Source organism: Molossus molossus, unplaced genomic scaffold (assembly GCF_014108415.1).
Source record: "Molossus molossus isolate mMolMol1 unplaced genomic scaffold, mMolMol1.p scaffold_m16_p_22, whole genome shotgun sequence".
Taxonomy (NCBI): Eukaryota; Metazoa; Chordata; class Mammalia; order Chiroptera; family Molossidae; genus Molossus; species Molossus molossus.
Window position 1 is genome coordinate 15,848,851 of NW_023425358.1, and position 16,894 is coordinate 15,865,744.

Sequence of the window (16,894 nt, forward strand, 5' to 3'; positions counted from 1 at the left end):
GCCCTGCCAAGGGGAATACCTTACTACAAAAAAATAAACGGGTACTTACAATTCCACTGTACCACAATGTCTTATTATTCACGAGCATAACCCAGGGATGTACCCATCATGGCCAAAGTTCTAGCAGAGAGGGGTAAGCTTTGGCCATGCCTCAGATAGTCAGGAAAGAGAGAATGGGCTCTGACCCTTGCCAACGGTTAGTATTTTAATTTTTACTACAACATTACAATGACCATATGTTTTGTTTCTGATGAAGTCCAATTTATTAGGTTTTTTTCTTTTATGTGCGGTTTGTGTACTCCCTAAGAAGTCTTTTGCCTAGGTTTTAAAGGTATTCTGTGTTTCATTTAAGATAAACATGGTGTTTTATGGTTCTAGGTTTTATAGTAAGATCTGTGATTCATTTTAAATGGATGTTTGTTGCAAGGCAGGAGAGTCAAAGTTTTTTTTAATTTTTCTCATATGATTACCTCATTTTTCCAGCACAATTTGTGGACTAGACTTTCCTGGCACCATCACCCTTCAACAACATTTCTGTGATCTGTTAATTAACAAATATATGCCACCCTGACTGGTTTGGCTGAACGGTTAGAATGTCAGCCCTCAGACCAAGGGGTCTTGGGTTCAATTCCCAGTCAAGGGCACATGCCTGAGTTGTAGTTTCAATCCCAGGCCCCAGTCAGGGTCGTGAGGGAGGCAACCAATTGATATGTTTCACATCGATGTTTCTCTCCCTTCTTCCCTTCCTTCCACTCTGAAAATCAATGGAAAAATATCCTTGGGTGAGGATTAACAACAACCAAAACAATATAAATATGGGTCTTTTCTAGGTTTTATTGTTCTTTGATCTGTTTGACAACCCTCCCAAATACTACCCTGTCTTAATTACTGCAGATTTATATTAAGTCTTTTATTTTTATTTATTTATTTATTTTTCATCCTCACCTGAGGACATTTTTCCATTTTTTTGGTTCAAATAGAGTGGGAGGGTGAGCGAGGAAGAGAGAGAGAGAAAAATCGATGTGAAAGGGACACATCGAGTGGCTGCCACCTGCACAACCCAACCAGGGCCAGGGACAAATTGCAACCGAGGTACGTGCCCCTAACAGGAACCAAACCTGGGTCTCTCCGGACCGCAGGCCGACGCTCTAACTGCTGAGACAAACTGGCAGGGCCCGACTATTCTTGGTCCTTTGCTTTTCTATTAAAATTTTAGACTGAGCTAGTTGATTTTTTTTTTTTAATCCTCACCCGAGGATATTTTTTAATCTATCTTTAGATAGAGTGTGAAGGAGGGAAAGTGAGAGAGAGTGAAACATTGGTTGCCTCCCATACAACCCCAACCAGGACCATAGACCGAACTGCAACTGAAGTACGTGCTCCCGACCAGAATTGAACCCATGACTCTTTGGTCCAAGGACCAATGCTCTAACTACTGAGACAAACCTACCAAGACGAGCTGGTTGATTTTTATTCATAAAAAAGCGTTTTTTTTAATCCTCACCCAAGGATATTTTTCCATTGATTTTCAGTTAGACTGGGAAGGAAGGAAGGAGGGAGAGAGAAACATCGATGTGAGAGAGACATCCATTGGTTGCCTCCGGTGCAACCCCAGCAGGTGCTGAGGATTGAACCTGCAACTCATGTATGTGCCCTTGTCCAGGAATTGAACCCAAGACCCTTCTGTCCAAGGGCCGATGCTCTAACTGCTGAGTCAAACTGGTCAGGGCTAAAAAGTGTGTTCTTTTTTTTTATCCTCACCCGAGGATATTTTTCCATTTTTTGTACAGATAGAGTGGGAGGGAGAGAGAGGAAGGGAGAGAGAGAGAGAAACATCAATGTGAAGGGACACATCGAGTGGCTGCCACCCACACGACCAACCAGGGCCAGGGACAAACTGCAACCGAAGTACGTGCCCTTAGCGGGAACCGAACCCGGGTCTCTCCGGACCGCAGGCTGATGCTCTAACTGCTGAGTCAAACTGGTCAGGGCTAAAAAGTGTGTTCTTTAATCAAATGTTTTTCCTGTATCTATTGAGGTTATTTTTTACCACATATTCTGTTAATTAGGCTAATAACATTGATACTTTCTGAGTATTTAACCAGCTTCGCTTTTTTTGTATAAGTGTAACTGGGTTATGATATATTATCATTTTTAAAAATTCCTCTGTGCAAGTTTATAGTTGTTATTGGCAAGAGTGTTAGTCTGATACAGGTTACTTGTATAGGTACTGGGGACAAGTATTTAGGTTATAACACTAAACATTTAATGCAATAAGACATTATTGTTTTGGTCTTTACAATCTCAAATTTTAAAATGCTTTTTACTTTTAAAATAGCACCTATACCCACATTTCTTTGGACCTTCACATAGCCCTGCTAATCAGCCCTCAGGATGACCCTCAGGGGTCACAAAGTGACTTGGGATGTCAGAAAGTAACTTGGGATAAGTGGGAATCTTATGGTAAATACTCTTTTTCTTTAATTTTTTATTTGTTGATTTTAGAGAGAGAAACATTGATTTGTTGTTCCAGTTATTGATGCATTCATTGGTTGCCTTTTTTTTCTTATCCTCACCCGAGGACATTTTTCGATTTTTTGTTCAGACAGAGTGGGAGGGAGAGAGAGGAAGAGAGCGAGAGAAACATCGACGTGAAAGGGACATTCGAATGGCCGCCACCCGCATGACCAACCAGGGCCGGGGACAAACTGCAACCGAGGCACGCTCCCTTAGTGGGAACCGAACCTGGGTCTCTCTGGACCGCAGGCCAATGCTCTAACCGCTGAGCCAAACCAGCCAGGGCCATTGGTTGCTTTTTAAAAAAAATATTTTATCTTTATTGATTTTAGAGAGAGAGGAAAGGAAAGAGAGAGAGAGAAATATCGATGAGAGAGAACATTGATTGGGCGTCTCTGCATGCTCTTCACCAGGGATTGGGCCCACAGCCTGGGCATGTGCTCTGCCCGGGAATTGAACTGGTGACCTCTTGGTACATGGGTCAACACTCAAGTGAGCTACACCGGCCGAGCCATTGGTTTCTTCTTCTGTGTGCCCTGACCAGAGAGCAAATCCACAACCTTGGCATATTGGGATGACACTCTAACCAACTGAGCTACCCAGTCAGGGTCATGCTAAATATTCTTGATTAAATGTCTTTCACAGCTCCAGAATTCTACATTCAGTATAAAGCAATAACTGCACACTCCCAATCACTCCTTTATTTCAGGCTGAACACATAGCTACTGTCTTGTTACTTTTCAAGACTCGAGGTCAGAGATATGCCTGGACAGATCACTCAACATAGAACCACTGGGATTGTACTGATTTATATTCAGACACACAACCAGATCTGTGAGACCCATAATGACATACACATGTACATAGGGGCACAGATAAACAGATGCTCACACTGATGAGTACTGGGTATACACACACAGAATGATGTACAGAGGAACATATGCAGAACACACACACAGTCACAACTGGACCCACAGGCCCACAATTTACAGATGTCCATAACCCCCAGACACAAACCAGAAATGTGAGAGAACAACCACATACAACACAGGTTTACAGATCCACATGTGCAAGACATACACACTCACACAGAACACACCCAGGTAATATGATCCTATGAACCACCCACATCCACATACAAGAATACAAAGGGGACATGCCACAAATACACAGTCATTTATTCAGACCTGTGGGATCTCAGTGGGACACACACACACACACACATGAGCACATATTTATACAGACTCAGACCAGACCTGTAAGTCAACAGCTATATGTCATCACACACAGAATCACACCAGACACAAGTGAGCACACAGATGCACACAAGTTACACTCCCATGTACAGACACATGCACATAGGCACACATCCACAGACATATCAGAACTGTCAGACAACAGCCACGTGCAGGCAAAGCTGATTCCATCTTGAAGCTAAATAGCCAACTTAACTTCTAAGTGAATGAGGCCTGACCTTTGACTCCCCTCCCGTTCCCCTGGGTGGACTCTGGAATGTGTACAGAGGTTTCAGCTAATGATGGAATTACCAATACTCCTACATCTGGGGCAAGGTGCCCTAGATGTTATCTCTCTGCTGCCAGAGCTTCTGGCCTCTTGGCTTCCCCCTAATCACCCACACATTCCTTTCCTAGCACATAGGTTCATCTCTAAGGGGGGGATAAATGAAGGTGGTCCAGAGGATGAAAGGTGCAGAGATCTGAACATCCTGTGGTCTCAGGACCCGTTACTGTAGTAAGTTCCCTGGCGAGCTGGACTTGTCTGCCTCTTTCTTTGGTCTCTTGGCTCCTTGGACATTTGTAGACTGCTTTGCCTACACAGCCTTTTCATGTAACAGCCACATACTGGGTGCAGTTTCACCTGTACACAAGTGCATGCATACCCTTTCTCAGAAGCACACCCACACATTCACACACAGATGAGAAATGAGAGGCAAGAACCAAAGTCAGAAATGAGCATGAATGGTTGTGTACACATATACAAACTCCCCTAGGTCTGAAAGACCCACAGAGACACAAATATACACACAGGTTCAAAGACTCACACATTAACCAGCCCTGTAAGGCAACAGCCACTCAGCACCACATTCACAGATCCACAACCAGACTTGTGAGGCTCAGGTACATACAGTCCCACCCTCTCACAGGCTCCTGTCCCGGGGTTGCTATTGACACTGTTCCTGGCATGGGGCACAGCTATGCTGATGCAGGCACTGGCCACAGAGGTATCAAGTGAGAGCCTGTGGCCAAGCCTACCTGGGGTGAAAGTGGGAGTCTGAACAGTTTCCAGTCTGCACTCTTTCTGCCCCACCTGAGATCAGCTCTCTGTAGGAACCTGGTAATAAACTTCAGTTCTGGAATTACTCAGCCTGGAATCAAAGCCTGATTCCATTTCCTCCTGGCTGTGTGACTTGGGACAAGTTACCTCATCTCTGTGCCCAGATACCTCATCTCTAAAATAAGGGTAATAACAGCTTACAAACGTCACTGGGCTGTTGCCAGAAATTACATGTCAAGCCCTTGGAAATGTTCCTGGCATGGTCGGTGCTCATTAAATATTGGCGCCATCGCTGTATTAATGTTGGAGCACTGTCCCAAAGCTGTGCCACTGCCCTTTTCCCAAGCTCCTGATGGTGGACAGTGATCAGGGCCACTGGGCCTGACAACTTGGGCTGGAGCTCTCCCTCACCAGGGGTTCCAGGTGCCGGCCCACCACCCTTAGTGTCCCTAAGTCCAGAGGCCCGAGTCTTTCCTGCAAAGATGGATGTAGGTCGGGAGCCATTTGTCTCCACCTGGAGATGTGGACGCACTGGCGGGCCGCGGTGAGGCCCAGGAGGCTGCAGAACTGCCCACACCACGAGAGGACCCTGCCGAGGGCACCGCATAACTCATTAGACGCACACGCGTGCACGCACACGTACGCACAAGATACTGCCACAGCAAGAGACGGCAGTGAGTGGAGCGTGTTCGGAGCGCACCGTTTCTGGTCCCAGAACTACATTTCCCAGAAGGCTATTCCACACGCCCCTTTGGGTCCGCAGGTCAGAGCGGCTCTAATGCCCCGATGCCCTCTGGGAAATGGAGTGCGCTGCCTGCGCGGTACAAAGGCACGGGGGTGCAGTAGTTCGCGTCTGGTCCGCGCAGGCGCATTTTCCCACGGCGGCCGCCGGGCTGCTTCTTTGTGGAAGCGGTTGTCCTTTTGTGGGAGGCCGGTTGGCTCACCCGCGTTTCTGTCCGTCCGCCCCGGGGCCTGTCTGCTGGCCGCGCTCCACGCCTGCTGGCTCCGAGTGGCTGAGCCCCAGGTCTGCCTGGGACCGCGCGCGGCAGGAGGAGTGTGTGACGGGCTGCGTGTGGCGCGGCGCTGAGGTGCGAGCGCAGCCTGGGGTGCGGAGCTCCTGCCGAGCCTGCCTGGCCCCGACCTCGGCGGGGCGCTGGGCCAGTGTGACCCTGCAGCCGGGGGTGCGTGCGCGACCCCGCGGGGCTCCCCGACAGGCCGCCGTCAGGGGCAGGGACCTGATTCTCTGGGCCTGGCCTAGGGCCCAGGTGGCTGCAGAACTGCCCGCTCGGGGGGGACGCTGCCAAGGGCCGCCATGGAGACCCCTGCCCCGAAGCCCCAGGAGACAGGTACCGTTGTCTCTTTTAGTGGGTCTGTGGGTTTGCATTGAGGAGACTGACACTCCGACAGGTCAGCCTCGTTTCCCAGAGCACCCGCAGAGTCAGGCTTCCTGCCTCCTTACGCGCACAACCGTTTGCCGTTTGATCCCGCTGTCTGGGACGTGCTGCTGAGAAGAAGGGAATGGCAGTGTTTTTCCTTCTTCTTCTTTTTTTTTATCCTCACCTGAGGACATTTTTCCTTCAGAAAGAATGGGGACCGGGTGTGGGGGGTAGAGAGAGAAACATCACCGTGAAAGGGACACACCGAGTGGTTGCCACCTGCACGACCCAACCAGAACCGGGGACAAACTGCAACCGAGGTACATGCCCTTAGCGGAACCGAACCCGGGTCTCTCTGGACGGGAGGCCAACGCTCTAACCGCTGAGCCAAACCGGCCAGGGCTGTTTTTCCTTCTTAATTAGACTGTCTGGCACTGAATGACGGGGTTATCCCTGATGCAGTATCAGATTGTGCCAGACATAGGGGCTCACTCCCCAGAAGCAGTGGAGGTTCCTGACCCCTGATTCCCCTGGGTGCCATGGGTGGAATGTTTTTTAGCTCCGTTAACTAACCTTAAATGCTATGGCTGAACAGCCCCCCATTACTCATTTCTCCTTCCCAGCTCTGTCCTCTCAGGACCCTGCTCTTCCTGGCAAGGAGAATCTAGAGAATAAATGGGGTCACAGTCTCCTGGAAGCCAGGCCTGAGGTGAGTGGCTGCGTTCTTCCTTCTGAACATCTGTTCTTTATGAAGGGGTTGGCAGCTTCCTTCCCCTGATCAGGATCTTCAGTCGTCCAAGGACTTCCTATCTGGGGGCCGGCTCACCAGTCTCAGGAAGCTCTGGGCTGGGAACAGCTGGTAAGGGCAGGTGTGTGGAGCCCACCCAGGCTGTTGAGCTCAGAGCCTGTGCCCTTATCTACGCATCTGAGTATTTGTAAACTCCATGTGGTACTGTGTGTACTTCTAGAAGGGCATGATACTGGGGGCATTCTTAGCTTGCTTTTTGGCCCACTGCTATGCTTTAGAAAGATCCGCACGTAGACAGGTTCATCTGTCTGTCCTGTTCCTGTCACTGCTGCACAGAATTGCTTATATTCTTCCCAACTAATGGGTGTTTGGTTTGTTTCCTGTGTTTTCTCAGTCACTCTAGCCTGAGTAGGAATTTCAAAGAGGACTTTCGAGGCACAGGGAATATACCCTCTCAGCTTTACTAGAAATGATTAAATGAATGCCCCCCCCACACACACACACACATACACAGCTGCCCAAAGATGTCTCTTGTTTTTCTTAGTGATTGTCAGTGTTCCATGCAGAAAATGTAAACTTTCATGGAGCAGATGTAAATCTTCTCTTCATGTTACTGGGGTATTTTTGCATTTATAGTCTCTGCCAGCCAGGGATTCACAGAACTGCCCCCAGATGTCTCACATTAAATCCCTGCTTTGCCTGGAGCTGCACTGTGAGTGGTATGGAGAGTGGTTTAATCTTTCTTATGCTGACATTTGTCTTAGTTAGCTTGAGCTGTCTTAACAAAATACCATAGACCAGCGACTTAAACAACAGAAACATTTCTCACAGTTCTGGATGCCAAAAGTTTAATGGTGAGGGCTCTCCTCCCAGCTTGCAGATGGCTGCATCAATCCTAGGTCCTCATGAGGCCTTTCCTCTGTGCACATTGGTTGAGAGGTCTCTGTCATCCTCTTCTCATAAGGACACCTATTGGATCAGGACCCACCACATGACCCCATGTAACCTCAGGACCCATCTTCAAATATAGTCACTTTGGGGGTTAGAGCTTTAACTTACAAATTTCAGGTGGACACAGTTCAGGTAATGATAACTATCTAAAAGTATAAGCTTCCCAGCCAGTGTGGTTCAGTGGGTGAGCACAGACCCATGCACCAACAGGTCACTGTTTGATTCCCAGTCAGGGCACATGCCCAGTGCGGGGCATGCAGGAGGCGGCCAGTCGATGTTCTCTCTCATCGATGTCTCTCTCTCTCTCTTTCCCTCTACTTTCGTCTCTCTTTAAACTCAATAAAGAATAAAAATCTTATAAAATAAATAAAAGTATAAGCCACTTGGCCCTGGCCGGGTAGCTAAGTTGCAGTGTTGTCCCAGTACATCAAGGTTATAGGTTTGATCCCTATCAAGGCACATACAAGAAACCAACCAGTGAGTGCATCAATAAGTGGAACAACAAATCGGTCTCTCTCTCTCTTTCTTTCTCTCCCTCCTTCCCTCTAATCATCTCTCTCTTTCAAATCAATAATAATAATAAAGCCCTGGCCCTGTTGCTCAGTGGTTAGAGCGTCATCCTGGAGGCTTCAGAAGGGGTGAGGAGTCCTCAGGGGCACAAGAGCCTAGGATTTGAGGGCAGAAGTACAAGTGGAGTCATTTGGAGGCATTTGTAACACTTGGAACCAGAGTATCAAGTGGATGGAAGGGTTACCCTGCAATCTGACCAGCATTGGAGGAGAGGGTGGGAGCAGGTCAGGGTGGCATGGGCAGGACTCGGGCCTGGGGAGGGCAGGGAGAAGGATAATGGTGGGAAGGAGTGAGGGGCAGGCAGGAAGGACATGAACAGCTTTGGTCTCTGAGGCACAGGCTTGGTGATGGGTATAGAGTTTCCTTCCTCAGGGTGTAATGATGGCTTTCTGTCTAGGGTCAAGTCCTTTTGCAGTGGTGAGATTTGAACAGGTTTCTGGGTTCTTTGTGTTATCCTTTCAAGTTTGACATCCTTGACCCTGGTAAGCACAGCATCTTACCCAGAACTTATCACAGCCGTTTTCTTCCACCGCAGCAGGCGCACATGGGCTGCCGAGTTAGCTGGGCCCTTCAGGCTCAGAAGGCCAGGTGCAAATGGTGATTCCTGGCCCAGCCTTGTTGTGCACGTGGGGCTGTAGGACAGATGGCATCTAAGCACAACCTTCCGTGCTTGGGAGAAGGTCACCAAAGTTAACCCTTAACTCCCTTGGAAGCATGAATGCAATTGGAATCACTCCCATCCTGGGTTTCTGAGAACGTGTGTGTCATCCCAGGAATCTGTGACTTTCAAGGATGTGGCCGTAGACTTCACCCAGGAGGAGTGGGGCCAGCTGGACTCTCCTCAGAGGGCCCTGTACCGGGATGTGATGCTGGAGAACTACCAGAACCTTCTCGCCCTGGGTAAGACGGCTCCCCGAGGCTTGGAGTGTGCAGTCTGGGCGTTCTGCCACACCATAGGTTTTACTGAGTCTCCCTTCAGCACCAGCCCTGGTGCCGGGCTCAGCAGGGTGTGGGGGTTGTGGTCTCTGTGCCCGGGCCCTGTGGCAGGGCTCTGCGGTGCCACTGGCATCCTTGCCTGGAGGTGTGGCTGGTCATCAGGCAGCCAGAATGAGAGGGAGGGGGTGGATAGGGTCCTGGAAGCCCAGCCTGGCCTGGAGCTTTCCAAGGGAGATGGAGGGGAGGGCGCGTCCATACCCGTGGGATCCTCAGAGTGCATGCCTCAATTTAGGTTCTGATTCTGAGACCCTCGGTGCCAGCCCGTACTGTTCTGGGGGCTGCTCTGTCTTATCTGCTGGTTCTGGAGAGCCCAAGCACACAGAGCCATGCCGCTTCCTCCCCACGAGCAGGGCCTCCGATCTGTAAGCCAGACATGATCTCCCATCTGGAACGAGGCGAAGAGCCATGGCAGGTGCCCAGAGAAGTCCCCAGAGGGGCTCGTCCAGGTGAGAGAGGAATGCAGTGGAAGGATATGGAGCTCCCACCCTCAGTGCCCCTCCCACCACCTATCTGGACATCCCAGCACAGACCTCCTTCCACAGTCCACTGCCCCCGCTCCATCTGCGCCTGCTCTGTGCCCCTTCTAGAACCTTCCCGCTTCCCTTCCTTCCTTCAGTGCACACATTGAGCACTGGCTGTGTGCCAGAAACTGCGCTGGGAATACAACAGGAGAACAGGCAAAGACATCTGCCTTCTGTTGGCAGGAGACACAAATCATTTCTACATGTATAGAAATATCTAACTATTGGCGACTGTCAGATGGCGCCAAGAAAAATGAAGCAGGATGGGTGGGAGTGTGTGTGGAATGGGTGAGAGCTTTCCTCTTTGAGAAAAGGGCAGAGTCAGCCCTGGGGCAGGGAGAGACGGGGAGACAGTTCACAGAGGCTTATTTAGCTTTTAAAAAGATGTATGTACATTTCCGGGACAGAGGTTACGTTTACAGTTTCAAGTGATCTGGAGGAATTACTAAAGAGAAGTGGCATGGTAGAGTTCCTTTCCCCTCTGGAAAAAGGGACATGAATTTGTTTTCCTTAATTTGTTTCCTTTATTGATTTTAGAGAGGAAGAGAGAGATAGAAACATTGATGAGAGAGAATATCAATTTGCTGCCTCCTGCATGCCCCCCACCGGGGGTTTCGCCCACAACCTGGGCATGTGCCCTGACCGGCAATCGAACTGGTGATATCTTGGTGCGTGGGTCAATGCTCAACCACTGAGCCACGACAGCTGAGCCAATTTTTTTTAATAGGGTATGAAGAAAATGAGTCTTTTTTTTTTTAATCTATTGATTTTAGAGAGAGAGAGGAAGGGGGAGAGAGAGAGATAAACATCAGTTTGATGTTCTTATGCATTCATTGATTGTTTCTTTATTTTTTTATTTTCACTCAAGGACATTTTTGCATTTATCTTCAGGTAGAGTAGGAGGGAGAGAGGGAGAAAGAGAGAGAGAGAGAAACATCGATGCAAGAGAGACACATCAAGTGGTTGCCACCCACATGACCCCAACTAGGGCCAGGGAAAATCTGTAACCGAGGTACATGCCTTTAGCAGGAACTGAACCTGGGACTCTGGTCCGTGGGTCAGTGCTCTAATCGATGAACAAACCGGCCATGGCTTGATTGCTTGTTGTATATGCCCTAACCTGGGATCGAACCATCAACCTTGGCGTATCAGGTGGATGCTCTAATCAGCCAAGGTGCCCAACCAGGGCAAGATATTTTAAATGTATTGTTTTAAGATTTGTGTTTATCCCAGCCATGACTGACCAGGATCTGACACACAGCAGTCTCTCAGTTGATGTTTCAATGAGTAAATTGTATCCATGAGCCCTTGACCCCCTAACTCTTTTATGGAATTCCCTGCAGGGGCTCCTTTCCGTTTCTTTCTCCTCTTCCCAGCTTGTTTCCCGTCTCATCCCGCGTGCGCCCCTGCCTGTCTCGCTGCTTTCGAGCTCCCTCACTCTGTTGGTCTCTGCTCTCTTTTCTATGCTTGTCTGCACGTCCAGCTCAGATACCAAGTCTGATTCCAGGGCCATGCCTCTGCCGGCTTACAGAACATTGTATTTCCGCTTCTTACAGAATGGGAGCCCAGGCCTGCGATGACGGAGGAGTTGTGGCAGCAGCAGGGCATCTACAAAGAGGAGCCATCACAGGAGTCAGTTTCGGAGGGGCTGACGAGGTCCAGTCTCCACAGCCCTGGTCCAGGCGAGGGGTGGGCCTGGGAGGGCCCAGTGGCTGCTCTGTCAGGAGGCGAGGATGTGCTGTGGAGGTGCAAGCCCACCGGCTGTGGGGAGGTCTCTGCAGAGGAGCACTGGCAGGGACACGAAGCGTCTGAGGAGGCTTTGCCCCTCAGGTGCACCCTCTTTGCCCAGCAGAGCAAAGGAGCTCTCATTCCAACAGAGGGAGAGTCTCCTGACAGACACACCAACATTTTCCCATCCAGCGAGGCTGCAAGCCAGCACCAGAGGATATACACAGGGAGAAACAATTGCCAGTCCCGAGAGCACAGCAAACCTCCGCTTGGGAAAAGGCCTCAGGGCACTGGCACCGGGGAGGGTCTCTTTATGTGTAGCCAGTGTGGGAAAACCTTCCACCAGAGCTCCTCCCTCACCCTGCATCAGCGATGGCACGCACGGGAGAAAGCCTACAGGTGTAACGAGTGTGGCAAGGCCTTCATCTGGAGGACCAACCTCGTCGAGCACCAGAGAATCCACACAGGGGAGAAGCCCTTCCTCTGTGGCGAGTGTGGGAAAGCCTTCAGCTATCACTCGTCACTGAACGTGCACCACAGGATCCACACGGGCGAGAGGCCCTACAAGTGTAACGCCTGCGAGAAGGCGTTCAGCTGCAGCTCGCTGCTGAACATGCACCTCAGGGTCCACACCGGGGAGAAGCCCTACAAATGCAGCGAGTGCGGGAAAGCCTTCAACCAGAGGACGCACCTGACACGGCACCACAGAATCCACACGGGAGAAAAGCCGTATAAGTGTGACGAGTGCGGGAAGGCCTTCACTTGCCACTCATCCCTGACCGTGCACGAGAAAATCCACAACGGAGACAAGCCGTTTAAATGCAGCGACTGTGCGAAGGCCTTCAATAACCGCTCACGCCTCACCCTCCACCAGAGGATTCACACGGGAGAGAAGCCCTTCAAGTGTGGCGATTGCGGGAAGGGCTTCAGCTGCCACTCCTACCTGGTCGTGCACCAGAGGATCCACAGCGGGGAGAAGCCTTTCAAGTGCAACGAGTGTGGGAAAGCCTTCAGCTCCCACTCCTACCTCATCGTGCACCAGCGGGTGCACACAGGGGAGAAGCCATTTGACTGCAGTCGGTGCTGGAAGGCCTTTAGCTGCCACTCGTCACTCATCGTGCATCAGCGGATCCACACAGGAAAGAAGCCCTATAAATGCAGCCAGTGCGGCAAAGCATTCACCCAGAATCACTGTCTCATTAAACATCAGAAAATCCACTCCGGAGAGAAGTCATTTAAATGTAATGAATGTGGCGAAATGTTCAACTGGAGCACTCACCTCACCAAACACCAGAGGATACACAGAGAAGAAAAGCCATTTGCCATCCAGTTCAACAAGCATTTGCTGAATACATACTATGTTCCCAGTAGCCTGCTGGATGCAGGTGACACGGCCGTGAGTGGCATGGACCCCATCAATTCACTGGACATGGCAAAGCTCCTGTGTGTGGTTCAGCCCTCAGCCAGCAGGAACTTCCCCCTGGGTAGCAAACCTGGAAATTAACATGGTGTGCTTGTCATCTGGCTTCTTCCCCAGGGTGAACGGCGGGGAAAACACAGTGGCTCGGAGGTACATGCTGTAGCAGACACCCTCTTATTAGCAGTCATCACCTCCTGGGAAGGGATACATTCTAGGAGAGTAGAGTTGAAGGTCATTTGAGGATGTCCCATGGTCTTGTTTCCTTTGACGGGTTTTGTGGTCACTGACCAGTGGATTAGATCTTTCCTGCAGATAAAAAGGTATGTCAATCATCGTGTCCTCAGACAGGCTCCTGGCATGATTTTCATCAGGAATTTCATCTGTGAACTCTTATGTTGAGAATAATATGAATAATTTTTAAAAACCAGAATTATGAACATTGTTACCTCTAAGTGAACATTATATTCCTGGAAGGGAGAATAATCTTGGATAGTGGGAGTTTGGGAAAAAATCCGATTTCCTGCACTCCCCTCACTGAAGTGGCTCTACTGCAGAGGCATTTCTTACAGCCAACACAGACGTCACAGATGCACAGACCAGCAACAGAGTAGGCAGACCCTGACAAGCCAGCCTCACACCTGGCCACCTGGTTCATGGTGAAAGATTGGGAGCACACAGGCCATGCCCGGTGTGTCCAGGAAAGATGGCTGCAATGTCAGGACAGATGTGTCCAGAAGCACACCTTCACCCCAAGCTGGGGCTGCCTGCTGGGCCTTCCCACACCCACATTAGCTCAGCTCATCAGTGCAACCCTGAGGGAGAAGCCCCTCCATGAGATCATTCCCATGTTCCCTGCAGGAACAGAAAGACGGTGTTCATCTGGAATTATGTTATTTCTACTCAGTTCTCAGCAAGTACAAGATGCCTTCTCAGTAATAATACTTTACATTTGTACAGAGTGCTATACTTTATGAAATAGTTTTTCATATACTTTTTAAATTATGCAGGCAAAATAACCACATTTCAGAAAATGTGGAATAAAGGACAGAAAGCACCCAGAATTTTTAATAAAACTGCATTTCGCACTTTGATACATTACTCCTGCTTTTTTCCATATTGCATTTTTAGATCACTTTAAACCTAGTAGATATGTCATTTAAATTTTTTTTTTTTCCACTTAACCTGTACAGAACATTTTCCCAAGTAACTGCACTGTCTTTGGAGTCATAATTGTAAATGGAAGCATAGTATTCCATTTGATATTCTTTTGTTGGATGTTGAGGTTATTTCCATGTTTTTCACTTTAATAAATCATTCTTCATGGAGCCTCTTTTGCATTGTACTACTTTAGCATTTTCTTAGAGTAGATTTCTAGAAGTGTAAAATTGTAAGATGAATGAATAGCTTAAGGAATCATCTCAGTATTTCTTTGTTTGTGTGTTTTCAAAGTAATCATGTTTCAGTATGAAGAAACCAATCAGCGGCACTGGTCAAGTAGGAATGTCCCTTGCATGTCAACAGGGCACAGGCACTGTTCACAGTGGATGTCCAGATGGTCTTTGTTCAGGGCGTGGTGACCACAGAGTGATGATCCTGGGCATCTGCTGCTCCCTTGCCTGGTATTGTGTGGTCCTCAAGGCCACATCATGACTGTCATGGGCCCTTTTCCGTGACAAATTGGATAAGTCCTCTTTCACCACTGGTTGGGAAAACACAAATATAATCTAGGTTTGATTCATTATCATCATTCTGTTTTTTCTTGTTATTTTAAAAGAAAATGAAACCGTCTTCATTGGTCCTGTGCTCCGTGTGTACTGTCTGCCCTGCAGTGCTGTTAATATGCTCAGCTGGGTGGCACTATTACTCCACTTCACTCCTTTGATAACTGATGAGGCTGATATTGAACATGTTTTTATTATTGGTCTTTCTTCCTGAAAATTACTTGACTATACCCTTTGGCCTTCTTGCCATTGGAGTCTTGGTGTTTTATTTACATATACGCTTTCTTTTCTGAGTATCTGAGAAATACATATGTATTGAAGACATTTGAAAAAGAATTTGAAAATTCTAAGAATAAAAATGACCTCAGTGTCAGTTCCTGGGTCATTACCTAGAGATGCATTTCCTTCCAGTTTGTTTCTGTGCACATGTACACGTGCGCTTTTTCTTTTTCTTTTTAATCCTCACCAGAGAACATTTTTGTATTTAGCTTCAGATAGAGCAGGAGAAAAGGGGGGAAGAGAGAGAGAGAAACATCAATGTGAGAGAGACACATAGAGTGGTTGCCACCCACATGACCCCAAGCAGTGCGGGGACAAACTGCAACCGAGGTACATGCCCTTAGTGGGAATCGAACCCAGGACTCTCTGGTCCACGGGCCGACACTCTAACCGCTGAGCAAAACTGCCCAGTGCCACGTGCGCTTTTTCTTTTAGAACAAAACTGGATCATACTCAGCATGTCATTTTTATCTTTTTCATTTAACATTTTACGATGCACATTTCCTTATCAAATATTTTCAAAAGCATTGATGGCTGAATTATTTTCTATCTTATAGTTGTATCATGATTTACCTGTTCATTTATGGTTGAACATCAAGATTATGTGTACCTATATGCCCATCTTTGATTATTTCCCCAGAGGAAATTCTGAGAAGTGGCAGTATCAGGGGAGATCACTAAGTTTGCAAAGCTGTTGCTGTTTCCAGGGTGGGCCCAGCGTCAGCTTCACTCCTAGCTTATACTCTCACAAGATCCCTGAGAACGTCCGCTTCTCCACATCTTTGCCAGCACTTGGCATTCTCTCCTCACTTTTTTTTTTTTAAATATGGAACTCTTCATGAATTAGCGTGTCATCCTTGTGCAGGGGCCATGCTGATCTCTGTATCATTCCAATTTCTTAGTATATGTGCTGCTGAAGCGAGCACATTATCTCACTTTTTACTATTTTATTTTTTTAAATATGCTTTCATAGATTTTTTTTTAAGAGAGAGGGATTTCTGGTCAAGATGGCGGCATAGGTAAACGCGGTATTGCTTCCTACCACAACCGCATCAAAGTTACAACTAAACTACAGAACAACCATCATTCAAAACCGCCTGAAATCAAACTGAATGGAAGTCCTACAACTACGGGATTAAAGCAGCAGCCACATCGAGACTGGTAGGAGGGGCGGAGGCGGACGGGCTGGTCCCGTACCCATGTGTGGCGGATAAAAATCAGGAGGACACCTCGGCTGGGAAGGTCCTTCCTGAGGACTGAGGGGTCCCTGTTCCACACCAGGCGCCCTGCTCAGGGTTCCAGTGCCAGGAAGAGAATCCCCATAACTTCTAGCTGGAAAAACCAGCGGGAACGGAGGCTCAGGGAAGCTGAAGCGGCTGGAGCCCCAGGCAGCTCCCTAAAGGGCCCGCGCACGGACTTATCGGACTCTCTCCCTCTAAGCTTGGAGGGGAGGCAGCTCGAGGGGCACCAGAGACATACAGGGAAGAACTGAGCTGTTTGGCACTGGACCGAGGGCTGGAGAGGGGGCTTTCTCTGGGGCAAACGTACTGTCAGAGGCCTTTGTTCCTTTGGTGAGCCCTTCCCTGGGGCAGCAGACAGTCGCCATATCTGGGACTCCAGCAACCTGGCTCACACTGGTAGCCCCGCCCTGCTGACTCCCTGAGGCCCCGCCCCACCCCACCCAACTTTCAGGCCCACCCAAGCTGTTGCCACTTGCTTAAGCGTAGGATTGGTCTGTCTTGGATCCTGCTTCAGGTTTTTCCTAAATTCTT

The 16,894-nt window shown here is 48.8% G+C and overlaps 1 protein-coding gene and 1 non-coding gene across 2 annotated transcripts; one reads left to right on the forward strand and one right to left on the reverse strand.

Annotated features, from left to right (window-relative positions):
• The first annotated feature begins 6,117 nt into the window (after positions 1–6,117).
• LOC118640021 (zinc finger protein 74-like) lies at positions 6,118–14,256 on the forward strand. The gene is made up of 5 exons (XM_036276793.1): positions 6,118–6,158; positions 6,812–6,897; positions 9,231–9,357; positions 9,804–9,899; positions 11,531–14,256. Exons 1-5 carry the CDS (start codon positions 6,125–6,127, stop codon positions 13,204–13,206), a joined length of 2,019 nt encoding a protein of 672 aa, XP_036132686.1. The 5' UTR covers positions 6,118–6,124; the 3' UTR covers positions 13,207–14,256.
• Positions 14,257–15,942: 1,686 nt separating this feature from the next.
• Positions 15,943–16,048, reverse strand: LOC118640454. Its single transcript, XR_004961375.1, has one exon. It is a non-coding gene; the product is annotated as a U6 spliceosomal RNA (small nuclear RNA).
• Positions 16,049–16,894: the final 846 nt, after the last annotated feature.